This window comes from Lolium perenne, chromosome 4, assembly GCF_019359855.2.
Source record: "Lolium perenne isolate Kyuss_39 chromosome 4, Kyuss_2.0, whole genome shotgun sequence".
Lineage (NCBI taxonomy): Eukaryota > Viridiplantae > Streptophyta > Magnoliopsida > Poales > Poaceae > Lolium > Lolium perenne.
The window spans coordinates 32,013,454-32,030,579 of record NC_067247.2 but is presented as its reverse complement, the minus strand read 5'-3'; the positions used below and the strand labels follow the sequence as shown (position 1 = coordinate 32,030,579).

Genomic DNA, 17,126 nt, shown 5'->3' with positions numbered 1-17,126 from the left:
AGGCACATGTTATTGTGGCACCGGGATCAACAAGGCTTAGACCAAGATCCAGTGCGTCAAATTGATAAAGTCGGGGAATAATAATAGATTTACCATCTTTGGACCAACATACCCGCTCTAGATCATGTTTAGTCCAACGCTGCTTGCGTACGTGATGATCTCCGGCCACCCATACAGACGAGTATATAAAATCATTGCCCGATACTGTACGTAGCCGCAGGACTGGAACCTGAACTGAACTCACGTCTCCCATGAATTGTACGCAGTCAGGGCCGGACCCCGGCCGATCCGGTACCAACACATCGACAGGTTCATGGTACGTACGTGCTACTACTAGCTAGGACGCTAGGTAGGGTGTGGCCAGCTATGGCGTAGCTTTACGCTGTTGTCATACGCCTACGGGGATCGGTCGATCGATAAGCCCGGCCGGGCCGGGGGATTGCGGCTAGCTTTGCCCGCCGTCCCGTCGCTGCCTCGCCCGGGCCGGCGACCTGACAGCGCGGAATCTCTCTCGGGCGTCGCGCTGCCCGATGCGGCCTCACTCGCTCGCTCAATGATGAGCCACACGAAGATGACTGCCTAGCTTTAGTCGTGGTCGAGGAAGCGTCAAGGAGAAGCCTCTTCCGTCCTCCCCACAGCACGGCCAGCCCCCACCGTCCAGATTCGGATCGTCCCTGTCTCCTCCTCCAACGAACGAATCCCCATCATATCCGCCGCCCGTCCCCCGGCGATAACGGAGTCGATGTCAGGCGTGTGGCCAACATCATATCTCATGCATTCCTTAATTTGCCTTTTCACTGGGTGCCGTCCGGTATCATAGACCGATCCATCGATTCGTCGTGTGGCCGGCCACACGTACGCTGCCTGCGTCGTCGTCGTCGTCGTCGTCGGTCAATCCGGTGCTCGTGACGGACACGAAAGAAGCAATGTCGACGTACGTGGTAGCCACACATCCACCTACGTGGTAGGCGAGAGCCGGCCGGCTGCCGCGGCACCGTGCCGTCTTGTGCCACGCCACGGCGCGCGGAATCTCGTAAAGAAGAGGGGTAAACGCTAGTCAGGACAAAGCGGATCAGGACGTTCCGGTGCCGTTCCGCGGCGGCGGTTTCCGGTGGATTCCCACTCCACCCTCGCCGCAGACCGCGTACGTGTGCGGGCGGCCGGGGCCGCGCGCCGTCCGGTGGTGGGCGCGTACGTTATGCATGCCAGGAATCTTTCGGCGCCGCCACACGTACGTTCGGCGCGCTGGGACAAGCGGAGCTAGCCAGCCGCCGGACGTTTGCAGACGGCCGGGCGCGTCACGCTCGCACGAGACGACATCGTTTTCAGTCAACACCTCGAGTCTCGACATACTGTACATCGCCTGAGAAACGAGACCCGGCGCTTGGAGCGTTCCGGTAGGACGCACGAGCACGAGCGCTCAACGCCACGCGCACGTACGTTGTTGATTCGGGGAGGCAGGGTTTGGCTTAAGCGTTCTGTGCACGCGACGGCAAAGGTTCAGGCATCAGAGTGGACATACAGTAGCGGCCAGGGACCTGTGTTCACTCTCTGTCTCTACTGTCTGTTTCGAGCCATATATAGTCAAGGAATTGCTGGCATCTACCTGCAAGAGTTTCATCAATCATCATACACAACAACTGACAGACCAACTCAAGAACAGGTGCAACGTATAAGAGCATGTCTAACAGACCTCTTAAAACATCCAAACTCGTATAATAACCGCCAAAATACGGGTTTGAGCTCTACCCGGCCGTCTAGCAGACCCGTAAAAATGCCCCCCGTTTCGATTTTTACTGGTTTCGGTTACGGGGCGGGTCTTCGCCCCCAACTTGTACGGGATGAGAGGCCAAATACAGGGCCAACCCCCCACTCGTGGCGGGCTAAAATTTCAGAAAATAACTGCTTTCGCGATTCGCCTCGCCGGAATCCGGCTAAATTCCGGCGAGCTGCAGCCGGGGCGGGGCTGGGCGAGCGCCGCCGGGGTCGGGGCGGGGCTGGACGAGCGCCGCCGGGGCCGGCCCGAGCATGGCCGGAGCGGGGCGGGGCTGGCCGGAGCGAGCATGGCCGCAGCCGCGGCCGGAGCGGGGCGGGCGGCGCGAAGCGGGGCGGGCGGCGCGAGCGGGCGGGGCGAGGCGAGGGCGGCCGGGGCCGGGGCGGGCGAGGGAGGCCGGGGGCGGCGCGAGCGGGGCGGGGCGAGGGCGGCCGGGGGCGGCGTGGCCGGGGCCGGGGCGGGGCGAGGCGAGGACGGCCGGGAGCGGCGCAGCCATGGCCGGGGCGGGGAGCACGGTGGCTAGGCCAGCAGTTGGCTAGAGGAGGAAGATGAAAGGGGAGATTTTTTCTCGATTTGGCATATTCTGGGAATATTTCATTTTACAGGGTGAGTTTACAGGGTCTGCTAGCTTGTCCGAGTTTTCGGCCGACGAAAAGTGAATACAGGGCCCTCTACTCGCGTTTTAAGGGGCAAAAATATACGGGACCTGTTAGACATGCTCTAAGAGCATCTCTACCGCCGCAATCAATAGCGACCCCGGCCCTTAAAGAGCAGCTGGGTAAAAACAGGTTTCCATCCAGTTGCCCAAAGAATTGGACGGGACAGTTTGGAGCTCAAAAGAATAGCCGGCAAACCCCCACCCGCCCCTACGCGCAAAGGTTGAGTTGGGAGCGCCGGCGCGGCAGTCTGGGTAGGAATTCGCCCACTGGACCCTCATGGCAGCCGCACACATCCATTCCCCACCTGCCTCCCCCTTCCGATCCGCCTCCCACTCCTCTGGTTCGTCATCACAACGATATTAACGTGTTGCAGCGCTCTCCAATGTTTGCAAGACGAGCTGTGAGACATGATTCGACTATCAACTATGGATCAATGGCCACACATATAACAGGGGTACTACCTAGCCGATGGTATCTATTCGCCGTACGCTACATTTTAAAGACAATCCCCGACCCTGATACAGAGAAGAGAGCTTATTTTGCGACATGCTAGGAGGCATGTTGGAAGGATGTTGAGCGAGCTTTTCGTCTTCCAACAACGTTTTGCCATTGCTCGGTACCCCACTCTTACCTGGTCGGAGTCAACTATGTGGGAGGTGATACACTATTGTGTGATCGTGTACAGCATAATCATCGAGAGTGAGCGACATGAACTAGTGGTTGATGACCATCCATTTGATCATCAAGGACCACTTGTCCAACTTGACCAAGGACCTAACAAGTTTGTTGTTTTCCTCGTACGTGCAAGTTCATACTGAACTGCAAAATGATCTAGTTAAGCATTTGTGAGAGAAAAGAGAAAACACCACATGAATTTTGAACAAGTTGAATTGCAATTTATTTGAATTCTTGTACGAATAATTTAGCTTTTATGTTTGAATTATTCTGTGAAACTATTTATGTGGAACATTGTATAATATTATTTGAATTGTTGTTTAAAACTATGTAAAATAATGTAACTTAGTAAAGAGAAAAATCTAAAAAGTTTAGGGGCCACTTATATTGGGTTAGCCGGTGTGAGACGGCCTTCTGTATACAAGGGAGGTCGTGCCGAGACGCCCCAACTGTGGGGGTGCAACTGACAGCACCTATTTTAGGATCGGCGGAGATGCTCTAAACCCACCCAGTGTCTTTACACAATAATGCTGCGTCTACGGAGACATATGTGGCCTGTAGTTGTTTCTTTGGGCTGAATTCTTCTGGACCAACAAGGATGTGTCTACCCAATTGATTGATGCCACCCATGCGTCCGTAGGTGATTTCCGTAACTTTCTTCCCTAAATGTATCATTACTGGTTTTTAGTAGCACAACATTACAGGGTTAGGACCGCCGGTTATAACAAAACGAGAATTCTTTTTCAGAGTCTGGACATGACTCTACGACCATGGACAAATCATCAGTAAAAAGTAATGGAAGCTGCTGAAACATTTGATAAACCATGGCAAGACCACCCAATAAACATTGCTCTGAGCCACCTATCACCTGAAAAAATAAAACCGTGCAAGCGGGTGCAGCTTCTATGATTGATTTCATGGAGTAAATAAAACATGACAAGAGGGAAACATGGCTTGACACACCACTGAAAACATGTTCTCTGAGACTGATCCCTAGTGTAGTTCAATAACAATCTAACTATCCACAACCTCAAAACAACTAAGCAGGTCGGACGCTTCACTTCTTCTTTTCGGCCGTTCCAGCAGACCTGCATTTCAGGATGAAAATTCATTAGACAACAGAACCGGTTGGTAAAAAAAAAAGAGCAAACGTGAAATATAAAGCACATGTGCTACAGATTCATCGGCACGAGTTGCTTGAAGCTAAAAAGCATTTCAACCAAGACTCCAAAAGCAGATAGCTTTCCAGTTTGTCCATACGCGTCCCCAAAAACAACTCTCTCGATAGTTAAGATAGCGCCATCGACGTGTCGCGACCAGCGTAGTGGTCAGCTACTACTATCATGGACGAGCAGATCTAGCAGAAAGCGACGAGGACTATACACTATATCATCCTATGTGACGTTGGGGCACTAACACATCCCACAGATGGAAACGGTACATGAGCTAAGCCCCCTTATGTGGTGAAAGGGATGACACCGGTGTGTGGTAGCTGGCTAGGTGACCTCTTTATGGTCCTTCATGATTATCAGTTCCCAGAATTGGGCAGCGGCTGGAACAAAGATATTGCGCATAAACTTATCAGGGAATCAAATTGAAACAGTTCCATACCCCACAGGAAATCTTTGTTTACAATGATGGACTAAACTATGAAAGATAGCTGGCTGTTATTTGGGTTATTTATTTCCACAATTGCATCCATAGCCATATGGTCAGGGAACTTGAAATCAGCCTAACAAGAAACTGAACAGGAGAATCTTCACCAGATACAAAGCTAAAAGTGAAGAAATAGATATACTAGTCTATGCCCATAGTCACTTTCTTGTTCCGAAATATTACTGATATGAATTTCTTGCAACTCCCAACATATTCAACCTAGAGTTCACATGGCTACAAACTTGATTTCGCGTTTACATTTAAGATAGTACCATCGACGTGTTGGGGCAGTGTAGTGGGTGGCTACTACTATCATGGATGAGCAGATTTTGTAGATAGCGAAAAGGATTATGCAGTCGTGTTCCTGCTGTGATGTTAGCCACCAACACATCCATGGACGGAAACAATACATGAGCTAAGCCTCCACATGCGGCGAAAGGGATGACACCAGCGGATAGTGCCTGGCTAGGTAACCTCTTTATAGTCCCTAATTATCTGTTCCCATAATTGGGCAGCAGCTAGAACGATGTTAATTGTACATAAATTTCTCAGGGATTCAGATGTAACGGTTCAATATCTCACAGGAACTCCCTGTTTACAGTGATGGGTTGAAACTCTGAAAGATAGGTGGTTGTTTTGGGGGTTATTTATTTCCACAATTGCATCTATAACCTTATGTCAGGCAACTTGAAGTCAGACTAATACGAAACTAAACAACAGAACTGTCACTGACTAAATGCAATGCTAAAAGACAAGAAATAGATATCCCAGACTACGTAATTAATCACTTGTTCCAAGAAGATATAACGTAAAGTAAAAAAACACATTTATAACAATGAAGATGAGAAGAAAGGATTGCCAAATATTAAGATGGTCTTCCAGTAAAACTCAATATCTACGAAACTATGAGTTGCAATAGAAGTGAGCAATCTAGTTTATTGTAGCTTCCAAACAATACATGCTTAGTTCTGTCATAAACTTATTGTTGAACATGAAATTAACTGCTAGGTACAAATTAATTATACTAACACTAGGTACTCCCAAAGAAATGCAACTCTAACTAGCATAGGCAGTAATGACTAATGGCATACTGATAAGAGAACATAGCTCAATTTAAAGATAAGCATTATGGACACAGATTTTTATACAGTGATGTTATTAATAAATTTCTCAGGGATTTCAGATAGAACAGTTCAATATCCCACATGAATACTTTGTTTACAGTGATTGACTGAACTCTGAAAGATAGCTGGTTGTTATTTGAATTGTTCAGTTCCACAATTGCATCAAGAATCTTATGGTCAGGCCAATTCAAGTCAGCCTAACAAGAAACTAAATGACAGAACCACCACCAAATATATAGCTAAAAGTCAATAGATAAGATAGACTACTCGATGTCAAAACTCACTTTAGTTCTTCCAGTATTTACTAATATGAGTTGATTGCAACTCCAAGATATTCAATCAAGAGTTCCATGGCTTCAAATATAAATCGCGTTTTTATTTGTACATGCCCTTCAACAAATATAAGGCCTCTCCGGATGGTTAAGAGAGTACTATCGATGTGTCGCAAGCAGTGTAGTCATTAGCTGCTACTATCATGGATGAGCAGATTTAGTAGCTGATGAGAAGGATTATGCAGTCATGTCATCCTGCGTGATGTCAGCCTGTCAGGCACCAGCACATCCATGGATGGACACAATACATTAGCTAAGTCTCCACACGTGGTTAAAAGGGATGACACTAGCAGATAGTGGCTGGCTAGGTAACCTCTTTATAGTCCTTAATTATCTGTTCCCGGACTTGGAAGTGGCTAGTACGTGGTAATTGCACATAAATTTCTCAGGGATTTCAGATGTAACAGTTCAATATCCCAGAGGAACTCCTTGTCTACAGTGTGGTTACGAAACTTGAAGCCAGACTAATAAGAACCTAAAAAACAGAATCGCCACTAAATAAAATGCTAAAAGACAAAAAATAAATAAATATCCCAGTCTATGTCAATAATCGCTTATTCAAAAAAATTGGTGAAGATATAAAAAAGAAGTAAAGAACACGTCTAACAATGAAAATGAGAAGGATTGCCAAATACTAATCTGGTCCTATCCATATGCCCATTTTCTCACAGGATTCAGAGCTGAAGGCTTCCAGGAAAATTTAATACCTACACCCACTGCTTCATAATTCTTGTCGTGGTTCTAGTTCAAATTTGAACTAAAATCATGACAAAAATTATGAAACGGAGGGAGTACAAAACTATGATTTTCAATTAAAGTGACCAATCTAGTTTATTCTAGCTTCCGAACAATACATGCTTAGTTCTTTCATAAACTTATTGTTCAACATAAAATTATGAAAACACTAGGTACTCCCAAAGAAATGCATCTCTAACTAGCATAAGGGCAGTAATGACTAATGACATACTGATAAGAGCATGCAGGTCAATTTAAAGATAAGCCTTATGGACACAGTTGTTTATACAGTGATGTTGCTGATAAAGGAATATGCACAAGGTGGCTCACAATCAACTGGGAGCAACTTTTAGGACTGGTTAGAATCACAGCATGCTATGACGGCTTAACTTTATGTCCGTCAAACAAAAGCAAGTTCTCTTTAGGAGTTGGCAACATCTTCGATAACAGAACTACAGATAGAAACGTACCTCATCTTCCTAAGAACACTGGACATTTCCTCACGCTTCTTCTTGGCTCTCTTATGTGTCCCTAGCTTTCTTTTGGCTACCTTGAGTGCACGCTTATCCTTTCCAACCTTCAGAAGCTCAGTGATACGCCTCTCGTATGGCGCGAATCCAGCAACTTCCCTGATCAAGTTCCGAACAAAATGGACCCTCTTGGTAATTTTCTGAAATGAAAAAAAAAAGTACCATTTATAGAATGTTACTAGGCTGTCATTCTCAATAATCTCATTGCACAATTGCACTTTACCATTATAGACTAAATTTCTAACTTATGTGACCACTGCAACGAATTTACAATGGTAATTTAGGCCTGGAGATAACACACAGAGGAGCTAAAAACAAAGCTAGCTGCGAAAATATACACCCAAAGAAAATAAATGCCAGAGTATTGCAGGATGGCTGCTGAGTATTTTCTGGGAACAAACTTAGGACTGAAAAGTTCTATGTATGCAAGACTTCATATAACATATAGAGGTTAATGAAGAAGGCTATCTAGCCACACGCCCACACACATCGTTGTTTGTCACTGATCTTGACAGCACCCACCAAGAAGCGGGAAATAGTGCCAATTCGCCGCGGCCGCCGCAGCTAAACGACAAATCGCTGTGGAAATTTCAAGGAAAACCATTGCCACATATCTACGTTCGTTCAGTCACATCAACATACAACTAACTTCAATAATTGCACAATCCTTACACGCAGTTTCGCTGTTACAGCATACACTTCAGCAAATATCCGCTTTAGCATTTGACTAGCTCCAGCAATTTTCCACCCTATCCTGAGCCAATTTCTACACGCATTTCAATCCTCACACGCCTAGTGTGGCAACTAGCAAGCTGAGAAGAACTAATCTCCCCCGCAAAAATAAAGAACTAATCGATTTGTGGAAGCAGGAACTCACCCCTTTGCGGTCAGAAGGGCGCGGCGGCAGCTCGCGCTTGGTGACGACGTGCCCCTTGTTGATCCCGACGAACAGCCCTGTCTTCGGCGGCGTAGGCGCCATGACGGCTCCCCTGCACGAAATCCAAACCATAAAATTGGATCGCCCGAGAGGAAAAAAAGATGCGAATGCAACGTCGCAAGAAGAAATTCCGGGTGGCGTTTACCGCTAGAGCTCTCGGCGAGGAGGCGGGACAGCGCCGGCAACGGCGGCGGCGGTAGGGTTTAGGGAGGGTTGACCGCTCGAGGAGAGGTTTTTTTTTTTTTTGAGAATGGTCGAGGAGAGGTAGTTAACCAAAGTATGGTGGCCGGGATTTCGTGGACTATCGTTTATGGGCTTTATGTCAGAGGGACCAATGTATTACCGGGCCAATATATGCCGACCAGGTCGGCGCATACTGCACGCTGCACATCCCGCGCTTGGCCGGCCCAGTCAGGCGCTAGCTCTCTTTACATCTGTTTTCTTTGTTTTTTTCGTTCCTGTTTTTCCTTTCCTTTCTTCTTTTCTTTTCTTCTTTGTTTATTTGTTTTATTTTTCTCTTAAGATGTAAAAAATTTAGGACTTGAAAAACTATTAAGATTTTTAATTTTCTTAAATTTTAAAATTTGAAAATGTTCAATCTCAAAAAAGGTTCAGACTTCATAAAATTTCAAATTTTCGAAATATGTTAAAAAATTTAAAAAAATCAAATTTTTGAAAAATGTTCATTTTCGAAAAAAATTCAATCTAAAAAAATGTTCAAATTTTTGAAATCATTTTCTTATAAAATGGCATAATTCTTTAAAATTTTGCTATTAGAGTTCATATTCACAAAAAAGAAAAATAAAAAATAGAAGCAACAGAAATGAAAGCAGAAAAAATACGAATAACTAGAAAAAACTGGGCCAGCCCAACATGCTGACCTGGGGTGTGCAGCAGGTCGTATACACCGACCAGGTCGGCATATATATAGGACCCCCCGAAAGAAAAGGCTAGCGTAAAAGCATCAAATAGGGGTTGATGCTCAAGGCTTGCTACAAATGGGTTGTATTTGCTTCGGCCCGTTAACACCAGTAGTTTTTTCTTCTTTAAATAAAATCTCTAATTATCTCCAAATACATCTCTAAAAATAATCCTTGTAATCTATATTTACTTTTAAGTTTGCAAAACAGGGGGGGCATGAAAAGGTAAGTAAAATTATACTGTAAATAGTTATATTCAAGCAAATATGGTGCATATATTTTTGATTTGTATTCGTATGATTCATAGGCACTTCAATAAAATGTTCGTGCATTTCCAAATTAATGTTCATAAAAATAAATTTTAAAGTTCATGAATTTTAATTTAACATCAAAATATTTTAAAATAAATTTCACACTCATCGCAAATAATGTTCATATATATCAAATAATATGTTCCCATATATTTCAGAAAAAATCTTCATGTACTTCAAAGAAGAAATAAACAAAATTGAAAGGAGAATACAAAAGTATGAAAATGAAATAAAAATAGAAATATTGAAATGATAAAAAAAAATACATAAATGAAAAGGGTACCTAAACTTGTAGGGGTGACCCACCGCATTGCAAAGGTGGGCCTTGCGACTATAATAGACTCGACAAGCATCAAATTGGATTTCCTAGTTTAATAGGTTGCAAAAACACTCTGCGAAAGTATGGCTGAATATTTCATGTATGTTTCAATTTATGTAACCAAATCTACTCTACAAAAAAATTACTCAACAAGTCAATTAATTCGCCTAAAGAAGTTCGGTGCACTTATTCTCCCTAAGAAAGTTTGAAATCTTTTGGGATTTTTTAAACAAAAGAAAACACATGTAAACCATATGGAAACCAAGAAATTGGTCGGATTGCCATTTTAGGTGGTTGTACGCGACAACATCTCGCATGCGCGAGGTACTCCAAGTAACCACGTAAGTCAAGAAAAAATGGCATAGATACAATATGTATCAATCATGTCATAGAATTTCAAATCAAAATTCAAAATAGAACTCCATATAAAGATATATGAATCAAGCTAGAACGGTAGGTAGTTCAAATTGGGTTGTGAACTCGGATGATTAACACTACATATTTTTCTTTTTGTTTTTCTAGTTATATTAGTTTGGTTTTGAAATTCTGCCACATAATAGATTCATGCAGTAGTGACATTGTGGATTTATTTCGCTTTTAAAAACTTTTAAATTAGTAAAAATAAGTGGTGCGCTCATCGCGTGCATATATTGGCGGGTCCAGCGCTACCAGCACCGGCGAGAGGTACTGGCGCTCCGGGACAGTGCCGTAGTAGACGCGGTGGCTGCCAAGCTCGATGATGCGACCATTCTTGGTGAACTTACCGCCGTTGGAGAAGCAGCCAGCGTTGTCGTTGATGAAGTCCATCGAGAAGAGGCGGTAGACGAGGCCACTGACCACGCGCTCGCCGGAGATGGTGAGGAGGCCCGCCCGAATATGAACTCCAGCAAGCGTAGCTGCTGGCCCCACGGTGGGCGTCAACTGTCGTCGTGGTTAACAGACAGATGCCATAGGATGGCTTAAGTTGGGGCCGAATGTGCGCTAGAGGATTTGGGGGAGGGTTTTGGTAACACAAGGATGGATTTCGGGTGGAATCCCGGTATCTCTATTGATGAACTTGGCCTTGGCCAGAGGTTGAAGAAGAACAGTACAAGCTCTTTCTCTCTACTTCTAACTTATCATCTGCTCTCTAGGTCCGAACCGTCCCGCGTAGGGGTGTGCTCCCTCTCTTTATATAGGGGAGAGGGTGTCTTACAGGGGAAGAAACCCTAATGGCATCTTTGATGAGCTAAGCTACTTTATAAAGCCACTTTGGCCCTGCTGGCACCAGTTATGACTTTAAACAGGGAGCTGTGACCTCTGCCGGTATCTTTTACGTCATCACCTTGCTTTGGCGCCAGGCCTTCGTTTAAAGCTGATGTGCTTCGCTCATCATTGTCCTCTAGTCCTCGAGGGAATCTTTGACCAGACTGCCGACGTGCTACAGTGTAGCCTGTACCGGTACTCTGGTACCTTCTTAGCCTATTCCGGTATACCCTTCCTGGGATACCGGTATAGCTTCACCTGCCATGATCCTAAGTTCGTTGTCCGGAATAATGTTTAAACTGGTACCTCTAAAGCCTAAATAAGGCCAGTTTGGCATGCCTTTGGCATACCGGGGGTCATCCCCCAACACAACTCTTATTTAACATTAAGATTTAGTATAAATTGTAGCAACATGTTCTACTCAATGCATATTTGACCACTAGTTTCTAGTGTAATGCACTTTAAAATCAAATAAAGTTACCCACATGGTCTTCATGTTCTCAAGTTTGGTGCGCTAGACAATGTAACCTAAACTCCGGACTAATGTAAGGGCTAGGCAATCTGCATACTCCGATACATGTATTTAATCTAATAATTTTTAAGAAATGGTAGTTGAAGTGTTGAACTTTTGAAATTTTGACTCTACGTCTCTACCTTTGGTTGAAAGGGTATGTTTTGACTCTATAGCTGCCAATGCTCCCAACTCTTCACGAGCCTGAATGAATGGCAAACCCTTTTAAAGGGACTACATGTTTCTCTCAAGAAACAACATGACGAAAGGTTTCACTTGGAAATGTTTTTAGCTTATAGCTTGGCACTAGACTTGCGGTCAACGTCAATGCCTATAGTGGGAGAAACATAATTAAGAAACGCCACTTTCTTTTCGCCCCAGCACCAATTCATTCACCACAGGGAATAAAGAAGTGTGCATTTCTTGCAGGAAATCCTATGCTCGATCTGGCTTTCCCTTGCTTAAGAATAGTGCTACCATCTAGTATTCAGGAAGCAAACATTTTAAGATAGCTGTACCTCACCATTCAAGAAAAATAAAATGAAATCAAACCTTTATAGGCCATGACCAACCATCCTTACTTGGAGATATATTTTAGTTCCTAGTGGACCGAAATCTTTATTTGCCAGCCATTGTTTCTTCTGAAAACCATATACTCAAGCAAGTGGGAGTAGTCTAGTAGCACACCACACACAGCACCAATTATTGGTCAACAAGCAACAACCATTCAGCCTCTCTGACCTGATGTTAAGAATTTCAGAGGTCGCTGAATCCAAGGGACAGAGTTAACTGATGCACATGCACAGATCAGAAGGTCAGCTTAGAGCATTCATGGCATGGATAACCAGGGGTACCCTTATCTCACAGCAGCCTTCAAAGAGAAAGTGTCTATCTACAAGTAGATAACGACGGCAACCTGGCAATGCTTGGCTGCCTGCGAAAATGGCTGCCTGCTGATGACATCAATTGTTCATTTGTTCAACATGGGGTAGCTGAGCTCAGGGATATCAGTTGAGAGGTCAACATGATTATTCTGACCAAATAAACCCCTTGCATCTTTGCCAAGGAAGTCCCTTCTAGAATCACCAAAGTCTAAGTAAGAATCGGTCTCCAGTGCACACGCACGGTAACTGTAAAGTGTGAACAAAGAAGATGCACGCAAAGGTCAAAGAAACCTGACCAATTGGTCTCATATTCAGTTATTAATAATTGAACAAATCCTCTTTTACATTACATGGTTGATTCATCGTGGTTCAGCTGGATGTAATGTGCCAAAACCCCAGATCCGACCCAGTGCTTGGTTGATATTGTACAGTGGCAGCTGGGGTGAAGAAGTGGAGTTGGAAGTAGCCGCATGAACTGATCGAGGCCTGCAACTGCAAGAACCTCTCCCTCTCTATATATACGTTTCTCTGTCTAGCCTAGTATGTCTATTTACACACAAGATCTCCAGATCCTGCCCTCCAAGGAGATGATGATGACCGACACGTCGTCGTGGTATTGCCGACGGTCGCCTTGCGGGATCTCGATCAGTTCGTGGAAGTCCATTCCTGTGGAAACAGGAGCAAGAAATGTGAGAAAGGTGGCCACTGACCAAGCTAGTTCAGCTTGATGATCTACAAGTTCAAAAGTTACTGCAAGATGATGACTTAATTTGCTGGGCATACCTGCTTTGTTTGCCGCCCGAAAAAGCACTTCTTCGACAAGGTGCTGGGCAGGGTCGCCTTCAGGGGTTGTTGCGATGAACATTTCAACCTGAGCAACTGCCTCCTCGTTTGTGAAATACTGGTAGAGACCGTCGGACGACAGTATCAGGAATCTATCCCTCGTGCTGAGCTTATGGTGATAAAGAGATGGATTACACGTGATGTACGGGGACGACCCGACATAATCGATTCGGAACATCTCCAGTAGTGCATCGTTCCATTTTGGCTGTAAAAAAGTAGCAATGACTGTCAGCACATGGAGAATTTTTATGTTCAAAAGATGACACATGCATTGTAAAACGTTAAACGAACAGCTTGCAGTTTAGACATCGCTGACCCGGCTACCTAATGACACATCCATTTTCCTAGCGCATATATCAGGAGAAGGGACTGACATGCCATGCGAGGGCGACCCTTGACAAGGCATGAAACCAAAATAGGATTGGTGTTGCTTAACCTTTAGAATATTTTCTAGTTGACAGAACAAGGCAGATCTCTATATTCTTTTCATCAGCTTGCTCACTTGAGGTCCAAGACAGAGACTTCCCTCTTGGACACCAGCAAGATCGATTATACAATTTGATAATAGCGAATAATTTCAACTTAGAGAACCGACAAGGCTTTCACATGGCAAGGGAGAGACGTGCCTTCCTTGAAAGCCACTCCAATCGCTAGCTTTGTGGCCACATTTCAGTACTGCACAAGTCCATTCTTTGCACTTGGACAGAAGTTGAAGGAACCTCGTTTTCTCAGGGAGCCAGCTTCTCCCACAATTTTTCGATCTGGCTGTACACGCGGTGACCTAGCAGGAGCTGAGCTAAGCTATTCATGGTTTGAAAATTCCGCCGGCCGAAGTTTGTCTATGGTGTCAATGTCAACAAGGTGAGTTCAACGACGATGGTCATCATATCAAGGGGTTAGAACTGACAGTGGACCTGTTCTCTAAAAACAACAGTTAGAACTGACAGCGGATTCATTTTATATTTCAGCTTCGGACCGATTGTACCAGATCTTATTTCCCATTTTCCTGACCTTTGCTTAACCATGACTTTTAACTATGTGTTGACTGAGAATATCAGCAAAACTGACTTAACTCTGTACCTGATAAAATCAAGTTCAGACTTTGTGCTTGCTCAACATTTCACACGTCAATGTCAAGCAAGAGGAAGTTCCAAAGAATTACTCCGGACTTATGACTAACTGTGGCATTGAGCATACTTCCAAAAATATGACTAACTGTGGCATTCAGCATACTTACTTCCAAAAATAGGTATGACTAGGTCATGTGACTGTATTTTATTAACAGAATGCAGACTTATTAACCAATTGCAGAGCACAATAATCATTTTCACACAATGAATCTAATCTTTTGTAGGAAAACTGACATGATCAAATGCAAAGCTAACCTGTTTCAAGAAACCGGCGCCGAAAGCTCTGGTCACCTTGAGCGATCCCTTCACGCGGTCCTTGGAGATCGCGGCCGGATCATCAGGATGCTCATTCCGTATTCTGCGAACCTCCTGCATTGAGACAACGGATAAGGTATGAGACCAACAAGAACAGCAGAGCACTGGATGAAGCTTGAATCATGTTGATGTGGGTAAACTGAATCACCTCTGGCATCGAAGTGCTGTGATCCGACGTGAGCTGCACGGCCGACAAGCACGGCGACAGGCCGTCGAATGAGCCCTCACCGAGATCAACGCTGTCCATGGTGGCCAGTACGGCGCGGCTGTCCCCGACGCCCATGACGTACATGTCGTCCCCTTTCATGAGCATGGAGAGCACGCAGGAGCCCATGAGCGCGAGCTCGGGGAACTCGGCGACCATCTTGTCGGCGACGCCGAGGTATGCCTCCTCGGTCTTGCGGAGCGCGCGCGCGAGCGCCTTGAGCACGGCGACGTGGTCGTGCTCGCCGTCGGTCCGGGGATGGCGGTGGGGCTGCGTGGGCGGCTTGAGGCTGGAGCAGTCGCGGTCCCACTCGCAGCGCCAGCGCCGCTGCGACTCCTCGTCGTCGTAGTCGGCGCTCCCGCGCGGGGGGCGGGCGCGGCGCGCGCGGCGCCTGCGCGTGTGCTGGTCCTGGTGGTCGGTGGCGGTGGTGGTTGTGCTGGGGGATGAGGTTGGGTGGTCGGGCTGGGGGGACTGTTCGTCCCAGAGTAGGCCGCGGAGTTCGCGGTGCACGGCGGCGTAGAGGTTGGAGACGAGGAAGTCGGTGGCGTCGGGGCCGTTGAAGCCGTCGTAGATGCCGACGAAGACCCACCCCCGCTCCTCGGAGACGACGACGTGGACGCGGTCCTCGCCGGCCTTGCCCTGCGCCCACTGCAGGCCGCTGGCGTCGCCGCCGCAGGCGGCGACGGCGGCGGCGGCGGCGTCGGGGGAGCCGAGGCTTCCGGAGACGGCGGCCGGATTGAAGCGGTCGGCGCGGGAGAGGATGGCGCGGGTGAAGTCGCGGATGCGGCGGCCGCCGTGGGAGAGGCTGCGGCGGAGGGCGGGGAGGCGGGCGGAGGCGGCCGGGCCCGGGAGCGGGCCGGAGAGGAGCGCGGGGTCGAGCGGGCCGGAGAGGAAGCCGCGCTCGATGGGGCCGGAGAGGAAGCCGCCGTTGGAGATGGGGCCGGAGGGGAAGCGCGGGATGGGCTGGAGCGGGAGCGCGGCGAAGGAGTCGGAGCTCTCGAAGCCGGAGGAGACGGTGGCGGTGGTGGCGGAGGAGTCGTCGGGCAGGAGGAGCAACGCGGAGGTGGAGAGCGGGGTGGAGACGTTGGCGGAGAGGGCCGCGCCCGAGATGGCGCGGAAGGTTGTGGCCTCCTCGCTGGCGGCGGTGGCGTCGGGGAGGAGGTCGTCTTCGGCGGTGGAGTAGTGGTAGGATTGGAGGAGCTTGTCGGGGCGGACGTAGCAGAAGGAGTGGCCGAGGCCCTCGTCGTAGGCGGGGTCGGAGGGGAGCGCGGCGGGCGCGACGTGGCGGCGGCGAGGGGCGCCGGCGCCGGTGCAGCAGAAGCAGGCGAGGGAATTGCCCATGGTTGGGTGGAGGTGAGGGAGGAGGGCGGTGGAGGTGAGGATGAGTGGGGGATTATAATGCGTGGAGCATCGGCGGGCGGAGAGTTGACTTGTGGGAGTAGAGTTGAGTTGAGGTTGGGGACATCCGGTGGGAGTGGGTGTGGGGTTGAAATGCTGGAATATTTTAAGCAGGTGGGGAGGAGGATGGTGGTTTCCACCTCTGTGTAGGCGTTGACTCGTGTGCGCAGGCGGGCAGAGCCGTGCGAGCCCGCCACGGGCCCGTCGCCCGTGTGGCCCTGGGCCCCCACGCGCACCCTGTCTATCTTGCCCCCGCTGACGACGCTGCGAGAGAGGGGAGAGGAGAGCACGCAGATTTGGTGGCCGAGATTGGAGTGGTTGGTTGGTGGCTGGGCGTGGGAGCGAGTGCGTGTGTGTGACTCGCTCACACAGTGGATTCGTGGGTTCACGTGGGCGGGAGCCTCCTCTCCTGCGCCGGCGCCGCTTACCTTCTCCTCCTCTCCACGCACGCGGGTGGATGACAAGGACCAAAGGTCAGAGGGGTCGGTTGATTTTTCCTCTTCACTCCTTTCCGTCCTCTTGTTCCAGTTCGGAATCGTCCAGATCAAGACAAGATGGCCGGAGCTAGCACTCTGCGGAGAGCACAGATCTATGGACAATTGCCCCGCACAACTGCCTGTTTG

The 17,126-nt window shown here is 47.6% G+C and overlaps 2 protein-coding genes across 3 annotated transcripts; both read right to left on the bottom strand.

Moving 5' to 3' along the window:
- Positions 1–3,894: 3,894 nt before the first annotated feature.
- Positions 3,895–8,700, bottom strand: LOC127292102 (large ribosomal subunit protein eL36x). 2 transcript variants are annotated; one of them, XM_051321456.2, is made up of 4 exons: positions 8,568–8,700; positions 8,363–8,474; positions 7,426–7,625; positions 3,895–4,196 (listed from the first exon to the last, which is right to left on the bottom strand). In XM_051321456.2, exons 2-4 carry the CDS (start codon positions 8,462–8,464, stop codon positions 4,166–4,168), a joined length of 333 nt encoding a protein of 110 aa, XP_051177416.1. In that variant the 5' UTR covers positions 8,465–8,474; positions 8,568–8,700; the 3' UTR covers positions 3,895–4,165. The 2 variants fall into 2 exon arrangements, with proteins under 2 accessions (XP_051177416.1, XP_051177417.1); XM_051321457.2 differs by having other exon boundaries at positions 8,363–8,487; positions 8,555–8,677.
- A 4,193-nt stretch (positions 8,701–12,893) lies between these two features.
- Positions 12,894–16,570, bottom strand: LOC127292101 (protein phosphatase 2C 35). The gene is made up of 4 exons (XM_051321455.2): positions 15,049–16,570; positions 14,841–14,954; positions 13,396–13,660; positions 12,894–13,278 (listed from the first exon to the last, which is right to left on the bottom strand). Exons 1-4 carry the CDS (start codon positions 16,444–16,446, stop codon positions 13,163–13,165), a joined length of 1,893 nt encoding a protein of 630 aa, XP_051177415.1. The 5' UTR covers positions 16,447–16,570; the 3' UTR covers positions 12,894–13,162.
- Between the last annotated feature and the right edge of the window lie 556 nt (positions 16,571–17,126).

What these genes read in the sequence shown, in the direction of transcription:
- LOC127292102 (XM_051321456.2), bottom strand. Translation starts at nt 8,464, where the DNA reads ATGGCGCCTACGCCGCCGAAGACAGGGCTGTTCGTCGGGATCAACAAG. An exon ending in GCCCTTCTGACCGCAAAGGG is followed by an intron (nt 7,626 to 8,362) that starts GTGAGTTCCTGC and finishes TTTTCATTTCAG; the next exon opens with AAAATTACCAAGAGGGTCCA. An exon ending in AGTGTTCTTAGGAAGATGAG is followed by an intron (nt 4,197 to 7,425) that starts GTACGTTTCTAT and finishes CCTGAAATGCAG; the next exon opens with GTCTGCTGGAACGGCCGAAA.
- LOC127292101 (XM_051321455.2), bottom strand. Translation starts at nt 16,446, where the DNA reads ATGGGCAATTCCCTCGCCTGCTTCTGCTGCACCGGCGCCGGCGCCCCT. An exon ending in ACAGCACTTCGATGCCAGAG is followed by an intron (nt 14,955 to 15,048) that starts GTGATTCAGTTT and finishes GTCTCAATGCAG; the next exon opens with GAGGTTCGCAGAATACGGAA. An exon ending in GCGCCGGTTTCTTGAAACAG is followed by an intron (nt 13,661 to 14,840) that starts GTTAGCTTTGCA and finishes ACTTTTTTACAG; the next exon opens with CCAAAATGGAACGATGCACT.